This window comes from Podarcis raffonei, chromosome 6, assembly GCF_027172205.1.
Source record: "Podarcis raffonei isolate rPodRaf1 chromosome 6, rPodRaf1.pri, whole genome shotgun sequence".
In the NCBI taxonomy this organism is placed as follows: Eukaryota; Metazoa; Chordata; class Lepidosauria; order Squamata; family Lacertidae; genus Podarcis; species Podarcis raffonei.
The window spans coordinates 52,487,424-52,504,215 of NC_070607.1; the positions used below are offsets into that span (position 1 = coordinate 52,487,424).

Below are 16,792 nucleotides of genomic sequence, written 5' to 3' on the forward strand. Positions count from 1 at the left end.
CTGAATTAAATTTAAGAGCAAGTCCAGAGAATTAGAGAAGGGCCACTGCTGTAAATTCATATAAATGGCACAGGTCAGAAAGTCTGGATACTTCCTACCCTCAATAATAAGTATAGGAGTTAAACAAATAAAAACAAGCATTACTCTTGGATTAGCCCCCTTTGGGGAGCAAGTAATACAATCTGGGGTGAGAATGGCACTGAATCTTTTAAAGGTGTTGCTGCTAAAACTCCACATCCTCGCTGCACCTCCTGCTTACTGCTCAACCATGAATTTATTCAAAAGTTGGGGTACAAAATACCCACTGCCTGACCATATGATTATCTTCTCCACTCCCCGTTTCATCAGCCCCAGTGGTATGAAGTGGTTGAATGTGTTTGACTAGGTGATGTTGCAGGACAGAACCAAGGAAAAGTTGCAAATGTGTTATTCTGGATGTCCAGCTGCTCTCCATGTCCCACCTCCACTGTCAGATGCTGCATGTTGCTGGGAAACAACTGTTGTTGCTGTGCTTAGGTGCTGCTTGCAGGCTTCCTGGAAGCCTATGGTTTGGCCATGATGAGAACATGAAGCTGGAGGAGATGGGCCTTTGGCTTGACCCAGCAGGACTGCCCTTATGTTTGCATGCCCAACCAAGTGAATTGTTGCCTTTACCACTCCGACAAAACATCTAATTTTCCAAACCAAAGATTTTGTGGGGGCTTTTTGCACCACTTACATTCTTAATAAAATGTTTCCTGATCTTTAAGGTCTACTTTGCACCCTATCTAGATTGTGGCTGGTGCAAGTGCCCCTCCCCCTTGTCTCTCTCTCCCCCCCTTACACTATTGAACAAATGACAGACATACAAACATTAAGTCTATGTGTTAACAAAGCTGCAGAATCATCCCAAAGGATTTGTTGCTGCTTTTGTTTCTTCTCTTTAGCATAAACAGCAGAGGGGGAAAATAAGCTTTTTCAGCTTGATGTGAGATGCTTAGGTAAGCTGACCTCTGCAATAGACTCTGGACTTACACATCTCTTTATGGTATTCTTTCTGCCTAGTGCTAGCTCTGTGCTTCTGGTTCTGTTTGCATAAGAACTTGTTTTGGAAACAGCCCAGAGTTTCTCTTAACCTTTCTTCCTAATTGTCGTAAGCAATGGGGAAGCTATCCATCAACACCTTCTTCACCACTGGCAATTTATCAACAGCTTATTATCCTAGCTCCTCTCCTCTATCCTGGGTCTTGACAACAGGGTGCAACTTTCCACAGTAGTAGTTTAACTATTCCTGGCTGTCCCTGAATATATCTTTCTTGTGTAAAACGATGGAACCAGAGCCCAGAGATTTTCAGATGTGTCAATATATTAAAAGGGGCCAGTTTCTCTTTCGTGTCTCTTGAGGTCAGTTTTCTCATCCTCTGATGAGCATCTCAGGCTTCCTTAGGCCATAGCTTTGGAGTACTTTCCAAGTAAAATAAATCCATTTTCCTTCTGATTGAAAACAGGTAGCAGTGGCATTTAGCACTAGGGAAAGCTAGCTGCTGGATTGGTTTCATTGTCACAGGATTCACTGGTGAAGAAATAAATCTACTCCTCTTCCAAGGAATAGCCTGAAATCTGACCGTAAAAAAGCTACATGGATATATATCAAAGTTTATGGTACGGTGACATTTCACTGTTGATGTAAGCAGCATTATGCTAAGGGGAAAAACATCCACAAGCCTCCGCAAGGTAACTCACCAAGTAAAATGCAGCCCATCCACCATATATGGCAGCTCCTCAATTACTCCATTTCCCATAACCTATAACACTGCCCACCGCCATCTTTAATTTCTTCTCTTGAAGGAAAAGCAACAGAATTACAAATCCCAATAAACTAAAGTCAACCTAAGCCAAGGTTAGCCCTCCTTACCTGCAGTTGTACAAATTCCTCCCAGCTGCTCTAAAGGTAAGTTGTTGTTGTTGTTTAACACTTGTACAATATAGATAGAAAAGTAGAGTGTGTGGAAATTGAGAAAGTTACTGAAAGCAGAACCAAGAGTAATGTCATTGGAATTAAAACTGAATGACTGAGAGGAGGAGCTGGGTTTCTGTATTTTTCTTCATTGAAGTGCTTTATACTAAAGGCTATTTTAACCTGCGAAAACAAACAGAGAGATGAAATCAGTCAACATTGGCTTGGCAGTTGTCAGTAATGTTGACTGAATTCAGGAGCAGCCATTTGTAATGTATTCAGTGGCTGTGTTTGGATATAACACTGGCTATTAAAACCAAAACCTAATTATTTCTTCACTATTTGCCAAATAAAAAATCTGCATGCCTAGGTCTGCACAAAATTACATGAGGAAGAATTGTAAAAAAAACAGCAACAGAGGGCTGTCCAGGGTTTTTTTTCTAAAAGCTTTTCCACTCATCCTTGGGCCTGACAGGGAAATGATTGACTGTAATTCTCCGGCCTCTATTTGCCATGGCATACTTGATAATCACAGCCACAGATCTAGCACCTGTAATTCATATAACTTGAAAAGAAGTAAGTATTAATTCTTTTGGTGTTCATGCAGGATAATTGTGCTGGAAGATCCGCCTGATTCTTGATATTGTGTAAAGTATTATACTTTTGCTTCTCCAAAGGAAAGTGTTCTAATGGGGCATGGACAATAGGCACACATTTTCCTGGATGGTAATTCTGAAGTCACATAAAAAATAACACCCCCTGCCCCAATATCCTAGGATCAGAGTTTTCAAGTATTGGAGAAAGTCAGCACAGGGATAAATGATTCCCTTATTGTTTTAAAACTAAAGGTCAACAAACAAGATGCAAGACTGCACAGCATTTCTCCATAAGTCATCGCTATACAAACAGACGAGGAAAATCCAGCTACTCTGGGCCATAATCCTTTCAATGTTTAAGTCATACCCTTTCTAAATGATTGAAGTATACTCCTTCCAGACTGGACCACATGCAGATTCTACTATGATGGAATTTAGGGAGCCTTTAATGGAATTGTCACTTGCAAGGTTATTGCAGACTGCTCTGGCGTAAGAAACAGTCAACCTATAAAAGTGAGACTGGTGGGCGGAGTGCAGAACTTTGCAATTTGAGCCCAATGCATTGTATCTCTTCTGAAGGGTTCTTAATGAGGCAGGCAAGCCTCACTACTGTTTGACAAAATACCACTGCTGCTTTAGTACACAGAGAAAGTATTTTGAAAGTCAAGTTGGTGTTAAAATGAAACAAACATTTACAGAGCAGCTGTGTGCATATATACTTCCCCCAGGTAAGGATTGCAGCCTTAGGAGCCTGCCTCAATGGGCTGACTTAATTAATGGCAATGATATCTTCGGCTATTTTACACATTTCTGGTGTTAGGGGAGAGAGGAAATGCAGCTATTGTCACCAGCATAGAACAACTTTTGTTGAAAGGTAAAACCCAAAAGCATTACAGAAGAGTGGGTAGGGAGCGCAGGAAACATACAAATATATATCTACATATAATTTTAAAAGCACAGTTGTATTTGGCATGGTTTTCTTTCGGGAGGGAATGTTAAAATTTTCGGTTTTAAAAAAGTACAGTAAGAAGCTGAAGTTAAAAGTGTATCCAATAAGGCCACATGGCAAGTTCATCAAAGTGCAGGGATTAACCAAGGAGAACTCCCAAAGCATCCTGCAGGAAAGGCATGGGAGGTGGGCAATCCATTCCTAAAGATCCATGTCAGTGGTGCCAGAGGAGGTCTTCAGTGGGACCGAGTCAAAGCCATCAGATGTTCTCTAAAGACAACATAAAACGAAGTGTGAGTGGGACTATATAAAATGTCATTTGCATCTCTCAGAGCCCCCACCTTTCATTTGAAGTAAGCCAGATTATGTCATACCCCAGCATTTAGTAACACGGAAAGAACAGAGAGTGCAATCCTGCACCCTATGCTCATGAAAGGGCAGTAGGGTGCAAGGGCATCTCCCACAAAACTATGATAACCAGCTGCCTCCATGCGTGGTCTTCTGACCCTGTCAGAATGACTATTGTAGGAGTGTTACGGGAAACACAGTGCTATGTAAGTGCTATATGGAACCACAGTTTAGTTCTACTTCCAGCCGACTGCAAAAAGCAACGTCTCTGGAGTACTTAAGGACCTTAGCATGGAAGCAACCTGTGCTGGATAGCAGTGCATTCAGAAGAGACAGTTGGTGGAGAGGTGAGGGTTGTCACTGAGCCTTGTGGGAGCCACTCAGCAACCAGCACCCAGAGAGGACTGAATTCAGAAGGATCCACCCTGTGGATAGGGTGCTGGACATGGTTCAAACTCCACTTCTGCAATAACCTCACCAGCAGCTTTGTGTAAAATAATTATTTCAGCCTCCATCTGCAAAATGGGGATAACAGTGATCGCAGCAGTTGCATCAGGCTGGTTGTGTGGATAAGGAACTATTATGTTGCAAATAGAAATATATGCTAACAGCTAAATATTCATAACCTCTTGATTAAAGACCCTAATTCAAGCAAAGCAAGCCCATACACATGAGAATTCGCCAACATTTTAACAGAATGTATTTACTGGGTGGGGGCGGGAATAACTTTTAGGTCACAAGCAGAAAGGCCCAGTTTGCTTGTAATTTGCAGGGGAGTGGAGAAAACCCACCCACATTCTGTGTACAGTGTTCAGTTCCCATAATTTATTCCAGACATGGCATTTGAATCCCACAGGCCCAGATTTCCATGGCTCTGCCTTGGTTCTCCCCAGCTCCATCAAGTCAGAGCAGCCCTGACTCTGGCTCTCAAAAGATGAAACTGAGCAAAATATGACACAGAGCCAGTCATAGATGATTCTGGACAGCACAACGAGTAGCAGCTACTTGTTCCAGAGACAAGCCAGGGCTCAAGGACCTTTCTGGGTCAGTTTAGCATCCTATACTTGCAGCCTGAATTAACACCCATTGGTGTGTCTCCAGCACACATTGGGCCTCCTTGCCTTCCTCCTCCAAAATAAAGGTTGTGGCACCGTCCCCCTTTGGGAAAGGAGAGGCTGCAGCTGTAGAAAGCTGGCAGTGTGGCTTGGATTTCCCAAGAATACCATACGGCGCTGGGTACCAGTCAGATGTCACAAGGCCATATTGTTATCCCATCCAATGCCATTTGGTTACTATACGCCCTCAGTCAGCTGGCTTGTTTTTAGACACAGGGGACACAAGACAATACCATCTACATTTGGTCTCTATCTACCTGGAAGACTCCTCCTCTTAGCTTATTGAGAACAGCCCTACACACAGACTCCTGCCATGCCTGACTGTACCTAAGAGAAGCCTACAGGAAAACAAATAGCCACATTAGGGGGGGAGGGATAAAATGAAAAATAAAAGCAGCGCACCATTAACCAGAACATCAGTCAGTAGAATAGGAAACACAGCAGCACGTGAATATAGACTCTGAGGCTGGAGAAAGCTCACAGATCTAGGATGAGGACATTACTGTAATCATGCCTTTTGATTGGTCCCTAGCCTGTAGCATCCTGGAAGGTTAGCTGTATTTGATGTATTTGTTCGGAGAGAAAATGTCCTTTTCCTTTTGCTACTCTGTCAATATTTTTAACAGGATAGAGGAGGAGAATGAAGCTTTAATCACTCTTCTCCCTCCCCTCCCCCCAAACCCCTACTACAGCCTGGGTCTTGCACAGTCAGCAGCCCATGCTAGAAATCATTACTTCAAAAATAAAAGGATAGCGACTACTAGAGAAAGGCACACACACACACCTCAGGGATACTGTACATATTAAGTGAATTGGGAAGCTGTCTATTCAGATGTGGCCTCACAAGTTCAACATGACATGTTAGACATCTGTCAGGTTAGATAAACACTGGAGCCAAGCCCAAGGCCTCTCTTGCTTCATTCTGGCACATTACACATGCAGGCTGGGTCTCACAAAGCACCTTACCTTTGTGGTGAAAGCCCTTATTTTGCCAAAGAGAGAATTCTTGCTTGTGAATATCAGGTCATCCTCTGCGTCTTCCCCCTCCATAATGGCACAACTGTCAGCAGCTGGCAGCTCACTGTCCTTGGCACTGGAATTCATCACCAGCTTGGAATATTTATACTCCAACCTTCGAAGATATAAGACAGACATAGAGAAAGCCAGGTGGATGATGGATGAATAGAGTTTGGGTCCCAAAAATGGGACACTTGCGGGGGGGGGGGGAATCACTTTAAAATCTGGAGATGCTAAGCCCAGCTTCAGGCCACGTGAAAGCTGACTGTTACAGGTAGAAAAAGAAATGTTTTGTACACCCAAACAAGCACACGCCGTCATACACATTCACAATCCAAAGGATTTATTAGCTTAATCCTATGCATGCACTGCAAAGGTGGGATATTTTCCCTCCTGGAGAAAATTCAAAAGGAGCTTGCATTTCAGTTTCTCCAAAGAGGAAACAATTCTGCCTCCCTTCTTCTCAGAATATTCAGCTGCTGATCTTTGCCAGCGAGCATTTCAGAGCCCCATCTGCTGCTTGGAAGTGGAGACCTCTTTCCTGGGTGCAGACAAGCAAGCTGCGAAGGCTTCTATTTCAAGTGGTAGTGGGACTGGTATCCTCTCTGCCAGCAGATACTTTCATATGTAAGCATCCAAAGGGGACACTTATCATAGCATAAATCCACTGGCAGCAGGTACATTCAAGCAACAGTAGACCTGATCCCCTATAGTTGTTGAGAAACTGATGGGTAAGAAACACTCTTCATTGAAGAGGTTTCATCACAACTACAGCTGGAATTGGATCACTGCTCAGCAAACTCCACTCAATATTTGCTGGTAATGCCACCAGCTTTTTCTAGTGCATATGCTGGGAAACTAATTCACAGGATCCATCTGCAATTTTTTTTTAGCAATATGATCAAGGGGTGACTCATAAAGGGCTGTGGCTTGTGAAAAGTCATAGGCAGTTAGCCAGTCAGCAACCCTGTAACTACACAATGCTAACCTGATGCCCTATGTCTCATATTGCCCACCAGTAAAGAGTTTTTTTTGGGGGGGGGGTTCTTCCCCTATATATCACTGCCCGTATGAAGATGTCTAATTTCACAAGCTGCACCCCTTTCACAAGGTGCTACTGAACAGGGCTATGGATGCACTGTTTGTGAGTGTGTTAAAGTTGCATGCACTTAACGCTTCTGGAAAATAAAAACTGTTTTGTTTTTGGTGGGTCTTTCTTGCTTTTTAGGCATGGAAGGATAGGCAGGGTTGAGAATGGGATGATAAGAAGGCAAACTGGGGAAGGCGAGAATGCCATCACTGACATGTAACAATGTATAAAAGAGTGACATATTACTGAAGAGCTTGCTATCTTTGAACACAGACTCACCTATTTGCTTCTGCTGTGCTGTTCAAGGTTGCCATCTGATTTAAAGGGCAACCTTGAAAAAGGTCTTGGGCATCTATGAAGCAAGCAAGCAAGCAAGCATAATGGGCAGGAACAGAAGCAGCTACTCACTTCTGGTTTTTCTTCCAGAAGTAGCAAGTCATTGCAGTCAGCAGGATAGCAGCACAAGTCCCCGCCGAGATGCCCACTTTGAGCCAGAAGTCCATGGCTTTGCAAATGCTGACTTTTTGATCTGGGAGCGAAATGCCTCCCGAACACAGCTTGGGCTCCCTCCATACATACGTGGTTCTCTGTGGAAGAAAAAGCAGGCATGGCCTTCTTTTAATCACATGCAGTCGCAGCTCATGTTGCATTTTTGTACTCTTTTTGATGCTGATGGTCTTACTGTACATTTCTGTTTTACCCTGTAGCACTTAGGAGAGATTTTACGCTAAGCTATCTAGAAATGGTTTTCAGGGAAATAAACTGAAACCAATATAGAAATGTAGTGTTGATGCCACCTTATAGATTCGAAGCAACCATAATAGTTGTACCACCACCACCACCACCACTCTAGAGGGATCTTGAAGGGACATAATCCTCTTAACAAAAATAAATCGGTACATCATTGCTGAACCTGCTGCTGAAGCGGTTTATTGTCGTGAAATCAGTGGAACTGACTTCAGGTAAGCATGTTTAAGATCAGACAAGTATGGTTTTGTGACAACTCCAGGGGAAAAAATAGTGGATTTCAATTTGGTGTCTCTGCCTGTCCTAACCGGCATGTTCACTAAATGATCATTGGGCTGCCGTAGCTGTCGATGACTTGTTTTAATGTTCATATAATAGTCACAAAAATGGGCAGCTCTCAGGCCCTGAAGATAAGAACTCAAAAGAAGCCATTCTGAGTCCCTACCTGAATCCCTCCAACACAGGCGCTGATGATAGCATGGTAGTCATCTGCAGAACAGAGGGGGCAGGCTTCAACAGTCTCCCACAGGAAATGGAAAGTGCATCCGTCACAGGTTCCTTCAGGGCACTTGCTGTTTGAAAAATTATAAAGTGCCATCTGAAATGGAATCTATTCAGTGGCTCACCTCATGACCTAGCTGTTGTGGGTGTCAAGACCTGCCCTTGTCCCAGACCTGCCATGAAAGAGTCTGTCACCCGTGACTCCAGGGAACCAAAGCTATGCCTCATGTATGTAGCGCATGAACTCTGCTGCATGGAACACTTGTTCTTGCTGTAAATGCTATTTCTTTCATAGATGTCAATAGGTCTTAGGCATTTCCTGTATCTGAGTTACACAGACCCCTTGGAGACCGGTGACATTCATGAAAGAATTTAAACCCTGCAAGGTTGAGATAGGCTCCATTGTTAGACCACTTCACCACCATTCTACTTTGACTATACCCAGTAGACCTCTGCATTTTAAAGAGGTAAAGAAGTTGTGTTGGTATGTGAAGGAACGGATATGGCAAAGCTTATGCTGATAGGTTAGGTCTGTAAATGTAAATGAGACTGAACTGGGTTCCAGAAGCGTGTCACAGTGATAAACGTCACATAAAGTTGGTGGCATATGAATGCAACTTGGTGTCTTTACGCTTTTTGCCAAAAAAATAGCTACACCTCCCAAACCAGACTGGGACTATAGTGCAGCACAATAAAATAGTTTTAGTATTCCTCCCCGTATCATTTCCCCCATGAAAATAACTCCACAGCAGGAAAATTATATGCACATTTCTATCATTTCCCCTGCATCAGCAACAGTAGCCTTTTATTGGCGGGGGGTGTGGAGTGCCATTGGGGAAATGGTGCAGAGTGGAAAGGGTCAATGTTAACACAACTTCATCTTGTGCTATAGGCCTGACCCAGACTGGAGCTGTTATAGCTAATATTGGGCGGGGGCGGGGGGGGGAAAGAAAGCATTAAGCAGTGGAGATGCTTTTATGCATCTTTTAGTTTTGCCTTTAGAAGGGTTGTGAACACAGGAAGCTACCCTATGCCATGTCTGACCTCCAGCTACTCAGTATTGTTTACGTTGTCTGGAAGAGGCTCTCCAGGATTTCAGACGGGACATTCTCAGCCCTATCAGGAGATGCCAGGGAATGAACTAGAAACCTTCGGCATGCAAAGCAGATGCTCTACCACTGAGCTACAGTCTTTGCTAAATCATTATTCCTTAGTTCTCATTTAAAAAAGCAACTATTAAAATGCATAAACAAGATGAGCAGCCAGCTTGAAACATAGGAGCGGACAAAACTGAAATATAAATTACAACTGGAATTGGAAGCAAGTACACCCAATACAAAAGTAAGTGCTGTTCTCAGTGCGGCTATTTTTACAGCATCGAAAGCATTTATTTTAATTTTTTTCTCTACCAGTTTTTCCAGTTTTTGCCCCACTGTAGAGTTTGGAGCAGAATGTAGTTTTAACAGGGTGCACCTGCTATTGAGACTGACTAACCTTTGAACTTACCTCGGCACAGAGAGCACTCCAGAGTGGGGTTTTAGAGGATCACATCTCACTCTAATGGCAGTAGCTCTCCCAGCACTACAAGTCTGAGTCACATCACTGGATCTGCAACATATATGCATGTTATGAAATCCCTGCTAAAGCTGACGGCCCTGTCACTTACAAGGCTTCACAGTACTAGCATTTCTCACTAATACAGTTGTCACTCGGGGGCAACACAATGCTGTATCTCCCTTGTTTCTAGCATGTTTTCATAACTTTTAAAAAGTGGGAAACGCTTAAGACACATGTACTGTATCATTTTTTCTTTTTCATACAAAGGACTGCTGCACAGCAGTACAAATGGCACTAAAAAAGGAAATCTGGCCCAAGGAAAAGGGAGGACAAATCACAAGGATATATTTTCCCAGGGTGTGGGAATACTAAAGATTTATTGAAAAGTTCCTTCAAATTAAGCATAGGAATGCACTGAAAAGTAGCATCCAAAAAATGATCCAACTTCCTTCTCACACATTCAAGTCCCACCTGCCAGAGGCTAGAGGAGAACTGAGAAGAAGGCGGGGAGAAAGGATGCCAAACTGGTTCTGCAGAATCAAAGACACTCCTGCTGGTAACAGCAGTAATACTGTGGCTGGTTCATGTGCAAATCATCACTGTGTACCTCATGAGCAAGCAAGAAGCAGCAGAACCCAAGACCTTCCAGAGAATGATTTGACACAAGAGCCCTCTCTCCTCCTGTGGTTTCTAGAAACTGGTATTCAGAAGCACTACTATCTCTGATTGTGGAGGCAGAGCACAGCCATCACAACTAGTAGCCATTGATAGCTTTATCCCTTCATGAATTTGTTCAATCCTCTTTGGAAGGTTCCAGAATGCCAAAGCCCCCAAATTCCCTGTGATGCTGAAATACTAAAAATGTTCCAAGATGCAGGAATAACCCAGAGTTTTCCACAGAAGACTGCTAAAACTGCCTTCACCTATGTTTGGCAGTCCTGTAGCTTACCTGTAAAAAAATATCACATCCGGTAAGCCCACATTCTCTGCAGGGAAATAGTCAGGAAAAGAAGTGATGTTGTCCAGAGTGGTCTCCCTTGTTACTCCTACAAGTTAGAAGCAAACCAGTGAGAAGGACAGTGCACTGAGAAGACAGTGGACATTCCCAGGACCACCCCTCTCCCAAAACTGACTGTGCTAAAGAGCTTCACAGAGGATAATCCCATTTCAATTCTCTCTTCACTGCTTCCAGAAAACAGGCTTGTCTTGTTCATTGCTTTCCTCACAAATGCTGATCAGGGTCAGAGAAACAAGTGAGGCCTGTTGTGCCTTTGGTTAGGCTCTGTTAGTGTGTGTGAGTGACCCAGGTTTAGCTATTGGATTGCCAGGTCTTGAAAAAAATAAAAATAAAATGACAATATATAAAATAAAAGTAGATTGCCAATTCCTGGAAATAAAATATACTTTATTTTATGGGCCTGGAGGTGGTGCCAGTGATTTGAGGTAGAACAGAACCCAGTGCAAAAAAAAAAAAGTATTTCTCTAGCTATATACTTTTTTTAAAAAAAGAAGCAGCAAAAATTGGGAAATTGCTATGACTTTCCCTCCTTTGCTTTCCTGGGACCTGGACAGAAAGCAAAAAACACAGCTGAGGAGTGGGGAACTAAAGTTTAGTGGCACTGAGCAGTGTAGGGTTTTCATCAAAGTTGACTTTGTTTTAGATGAAGGAGCCACACTGAACTCACTACTTATCCATTCAGTTGTTTGACAGTGGAATGGACTCCCTTGGAACATGATGGACTCTCCTTCATTGGAGGTTTTTAAACAGATGTTGGATGGCCATCTGCCAGGGATTCCTTAGCTGTAATTCCTGCTTTGCAGGGAGTTGAGCTAGACAACCCTTTGGGTACCTTCCAGCTCTATGATTCTATGACTTATCTAGAAGGCATAATCAGGGATGTTCCTGTCACCTGAATCAGCACATGCAACTCCCCCAAAAGCCTCTATCAAACAGCAACCAGAGTCCTCTGTTCAAAGCACAGACTTATGCTCCCTGCAATTCTCACCTACAAAGCGGTCTGCCAGGCTCACGGGTTGGGAAGACACCACTGATTTGTAAGCCATCACATCAGAGGGGACAATGATGGACTGGCATACATAGGAGGAAGTTGATTTGGAGAACTCTGTCTCTTTGCCCAGGATGTGCATGTCTGTGACGTTATCCGTGCAGGTTGCCATTTTCCTTCCCTTCAGAGAATTGCAAGGGGGGGGGGGGAGAGAGAGAGAGAGAGAGAGAGAGAGAGAGAGAGAGAGAGAGAGAGAGTGTGTGTGTGTGTGTTGGCTGGATCCTTGTCTTTATAAATCCTGAAGTTCTTTTTAAAGGAACCATAGTAAGAGGACTCAGATGAACCCACCCTATTGCACTGAAAGCACGAGGAGGGTTTCAAAGCCTAGCACCAGCACCTCTGATCACCGCATTTTCCATTACCCATGCATGTTGGAAGGGCGTCTATTTGTGTATCAATGTATGTGCGTAGAGCTCCCACATATAACAGGGGTGAGGAGTCTGGGATAAACGGACCCTGCTTTGCATGGAGAAGCTCTATGTACACACAAAGAGCCTATTCCGAAGAGTTCTGTATGCATGGGTAGGGTGTGTGGTCACCAGCTGTCATTGGTGGTGGGGATAAATCAATGATACTGTGACACACACACTTTCAGTGCACAGGGATCTATTAACACCCATCCTTTCACAGGAGAGAAGGGCAGTTGCATCATGATAGTAAAACGTTTCCCTTAAGTTACAGATAAGAGACCTTCAAGAATTTGAGCTGTTTTGTTGCGGTGGTTCAGCTAGAGCAGCCAGGAGGATGGGATTCTGCTAAGGAAACGTTCTGCGTCTCCGGGGTGAGCATGGGTGCCTAGAAACTCTCTTCACATAAGGGTGATTTGTACCATATAAGCCACTCTCACATGTTGGGGCCCTGCATAGAGGATGGGCTTCTCAGAAGCCTCGCCACGTACTTACATGATTCCCACAGAGGCTGATGTTGAAGTGGTGAAAATACTTTAGCCCTTTGGTGGTAAAACTGGGCCCCACCAAAAATGATGTGCTATTAGACAGTGCTGAGAAGTCATACTCCAGAGTCCTGCCGTCCGCGATGACTGAGAGGTGACAGTCACTGTAACAAAGAGAATGGATCTGGGGAGCAGAACATTTTTTTACAGTCAATTTATTTCCTCATAGAGGAGCTCAGAAATTGTCAGTGTCTCCAGCAGCATGTAAAACCCAAGTTTACTCTGAGAGGAAGGAGCCCAAATGTGGCTGATTATTCTCAAGCTGGCCAGGTTTATAGTGCTCCAGAATCCCATAAGCTTCTGTTCACAGGAATCTCACTTGCCAATTTCCTCCAGGGAACCATGTGGATAATTACACAAAACAGAGTATGTGGAGATGAACCGCTTAGCTGTTCTAGTGCCATTTCCATTTTGGCAGGAAATAACTTAATATTTCTGAGGAAAGACAAGCTTGGGTTTTTTTAAAAGCAAAACTCTGGGATGATTTGGTAAGGGAAAAATCCCTTTCAGTCTACAGGTTCCACATTTTCAATAAGAAAAATGCAAAAGTTTGTTAAGACAAAGTTTTCAGTTATATATCTTCTTTTTTAAGGATCTGGCCTCATGCATATCATGTCAGCGGGCAGGCTTTGCTAACTGGGTGGGATCTTGCCTGCCACTTCAAGTGGAACCTTCTCCGGCCAACAGGTCTGCAATTTCTTGTGCATGCAGATTCTGTCTGTAATTTTGGGTGAGGGGCGGTATACTAGTACTAATATACTGATACTGCCCTACTGCTGCTTATAATGGAAAGCCCTCTGCCAACTAAATGATTTATAAACTTAATGGGGTGCTTTTATTTAGCTAACAGTGTAGATCATTGCAAATTGGCCAGAAACGATAGGCAGAAAGGAGGACAATATTACCGGGTTGTTTTTTGTGCCGGGACCACAAGGGATGCAGGCCTGGCTGCCATAGGGCTGGTGAGCTTTCAGGTACGTGTTTGCTGCACACGGGTAGCAGCCCCCAGAGCTTCTGTCGATGTAGTGGCCGTGTGGGCAGGAAGTACAGGACGAGCCCGAGGATTCCAGAGCGCACACCCGGCAGTATGATGCTACGCCTTCAATGACATTGGTCACATTGATAGAGTACAGCTTGGCAACATCGTTGGTGTATTTTCTTCCCTAGAACGAAACACAGAAAGTGTCCATAGGGCCTTGGAGAGGTAGAAGCATTTGATAAAGGGGAGGTGGGATGCTGCAGATGAGGATGGTGTGCCTATTTCTTGCTGGGACATCTTTGATTAGCAAGACACTAGAGTATCTCTGATTCCTGGCAAGGAACTCCCCATAAAAGGGATAACTGAGGAGCTGGCTGTGAACAGAAGGTTCCCCAGGAAGTGATAGTCCCTACCGGCTCATGATATGCTGTTCTTTGGAAGGCCCATGTGAAGCTCATGGTGGCGTTCTTTTCAATGATGTAGGTGTAGGATTGCTTTCCTTTCGAGCCAATCCAGGTTTCCACAGGTGTGTTGGTTCTGGAATTGACACCCTACCAGAGATAAAGCATGGGCCTAGTGAGTAAAGAGCAAGCAACGCTTTCTACCTAAATAATTCTTTATTATTACAGATACAGATATTTCCGTAACTTGAGTATAAGCAGGGAAATCATGCCAGGCAGATTGTGAGAGCCTTGGAATAGCCAACTGAAAAGAAGGGGAGGTGGGGCATTAGTGGGAAGGAAGCAGTTAAGAGGAAAGATGACACTGAAATTGGGGAAGAGAGGCTACAGTGACTAGGAGAGATTTTCTTTCGCGCCCATTGTAGCTCAAGAGAAGCTGATGTGGGCTGCAGATCAGAAAGCACAGGAAATTCAGAGCATCATTTGCAAAACCCAATAATACTCATTTTTTTAACATTTTCACAAGTCTTTTTCATTTTGCACTGTGCTTGATGAGTGGCCTTGCTACCTGTCCAAAGTGTATCTCTGAACAAAATGTGCCTAGAATAGTTTTCCAGTTCTTACACTATTTTTATTAATAATATTAACGTTATCAATAATGCTGATTTTTTAACATACCAACAGGTGGTATACCTATACCGTATTTTTCGCTCTATAACACACACCTGACCATAACACGCACATCGTTTTTAGAGGAGGAAAACAAGGGGGGGGGAATTCTGAATGAAACAGTGGATGTATCATTTTTGTGCTTCATGCTGTGGCCACAGACATGTGATCTGATGGTGAATTTGGGGTGACCCAATGCAAAAATCCTGAGAATCCCTGTGGATCCATGCTTTGTAACCACGTTTTTGCACCATTGCAGCCCCAGGCAACAGTGGGTGCGTGATTTTTTTGGTGCAGGCTGTAGCCATGGACATGCTATGTGATCTGATGGTGAATTTGGGGTGACCCAATGCAAAGATCCTGAGGATCCATGTGGATCCATGCTTTTTAACCACGTTTTTGCACCATTGGAGCCCCAGGCAACAGTGGGTGCATGATTTTTTTGGTGCAGGCTGTAGCCATGGACATGCTATGTGATCTGATGGTGAATTTGGGGTGACCCAATGCAAAGATCCTGAGGATCCATGTGGATCCATGCTTTTTAACCACGTTTTTGCACCATTGCAGCCCCAGGCAACAGTGGGTGCGTGATTTTTGGGGAGCAGGCTGTAGCCATGGACATGCTATGTGATCTGATGGTGAATTTGGGGTGACCCAATGCAAAGATCCTGAGGATCCATGTGGATCCATGCTTTGTAACTACATTTTAAGTGGGGAGGGAAGGAAAAACACAGAAGGGACAAGGAGCATGAGAGGGGTGTGCAGAGAAGCAGCTGGCTAAGAATGCAGGAGACAGATTTAACGGGAGGGAGGAAAGAAAGGCAAAAGTTCCCCCCCCCAAGCCAGCCCTCTCTCTCTCTCTCCCTCTCTCCCACCTACATGTTTTCTGGCTGCCTGCGAGGAGCAGGGAGAGGAATTAGAAGGAAGGACGCTCTGCTTTCCCCTCTGCTTGCCTGGAGGGGAGGGGATTTGCCTGCTCTTTGTTCCGTTAGAGCAAACACAGCAACAAAACACAAGCGGGTGGGCAGTAAGACCCTGAGGCAGAATGCAGGAAAGCAGCAACTTCCTCTTTTCAGGTTTCCCTTCTCCGCAGGCGATTTGATTTTTGCCTGATTTTTGTTCCTGCGCTCGCCCTAGTTGGCTCCAGGGACCACACATTCGCTCAATAACACGCACAGACATTTCCCCTTCCTTTTTAGGAGAAAAAATCTGTGTGTTATAGAGAGAAAAATACGGTATTTATTTTTCTCGCCGCCATGGTGGCATTTTGACACAGAGTCCTCACAGAGGTGTAACTACAGGATGCAAGTGGGCTATTGTACCTTTGAAAATATGCCCATAGGAACATATTGATTTCAGGTGAAAGTTTCCAGAATTGGGAAACTGCCAAGAGATTTGCCTCTTTTTCTAAACGCATCAACTACAGAGGAAGGAGGGGAATGTGGCTTCCACAGCCTGTTGTGCCTTGGGAGCACAAAACCCCAAGGCAAATCAAGCAAGAGAAAGCTTATCTGCTTTGGAGAGAGAAGAAGCTGGATCAACTTACCACCATGAAATAAAGCTCACAACTCATACTGCAGATCGTTTCAAAGACGAATGTGATTCTTGCAATCTCTTTACTTTCAGAGTCCTCCATCACCGATTGTGGGGAACTGCAAGAGAGCAAGCAAAACTCAGGGGGTATCTATTTGCTCAAGGTCTTGGTGAAAACACAGCAAGGACGGGAGATGGGAGTAGGAATGTCTGGAAACAGTCCACCTCAATTAGCAAGGCTTACTTCAGCAAGCCATGAATCTGAAAGTTTCCCTCAGCTTATGCTCTTGTTTAGAACACATTTGAAGAATCTGAGGATGGCCAGTCCAATAAAAT

At 44.0% G+C, this 16,792-nt stretch overlaps 1 protein-coding gene across 3 annotated transcripts in view; it reads right to left on the reverse strand.

Moving 5' to 3' along the window:
* Positions 1–3,475: 3,475 nt before the first annotated feature.
* ELAPOR1 (endosome-lysosome associated apoptosis and autophagy regulator 1) overlaps positions 3,476–16,792 on the reverse strand; it is a 64,086-nt gene continuing 50,769 nt past the window's right edge. For 2 of the 3 annotated variants that reach the window (XM_053392875.1, XM_053392873.1), the window contains exons 12-23: positions 16,470–16,575; positions 14,267–14,404; positions 13,780–14,037; positions 12,825–12,998; positions 11,863–12,043; positions 10,806–10,902; positions 9,806–9,907; positions 8,244–8,370; positions 7,460–7,638; positions 5,911–6,076; positions 5,202–5,282; positions 3,476–3,751 (exon numbers count right to left, since the gene is read on the reverse strand). In XM_053392875.1, the coding sequence (XP_053248850.1) occupies positions 3,683–3,751; positions 5,202–5,282; positions 5,911–6,076; positions 7,460–7,638; positions 8,244–8,370; positions 9,806–9,907; positions 10,806–10,902; positions 11,863–12,043; positions 12,825–12,998; positions 13,780–14,037; positions 14,267–14,404; positions 16,470–16,575 (1,678 nt within the window). In that variant the 3' untranslated portion in view covers positions 3,476–3,682. The remainder of the gene's footprint in view (positions 3,752–5,201; positions 5,283–5,910; positions 6,077–7,459; positions 7,639–8,243; positions 8,371–9,805; positions 9,908–10,805; positions 10,903–11,862; positions 12,044–12,824; positions 12,999–13,779; positions 14,038–14,266; positions 14,405–16,469; positions 16,576–16,792) is intronic. The other variant, XM_053392874.1, reaches the window with a different exon arrangement.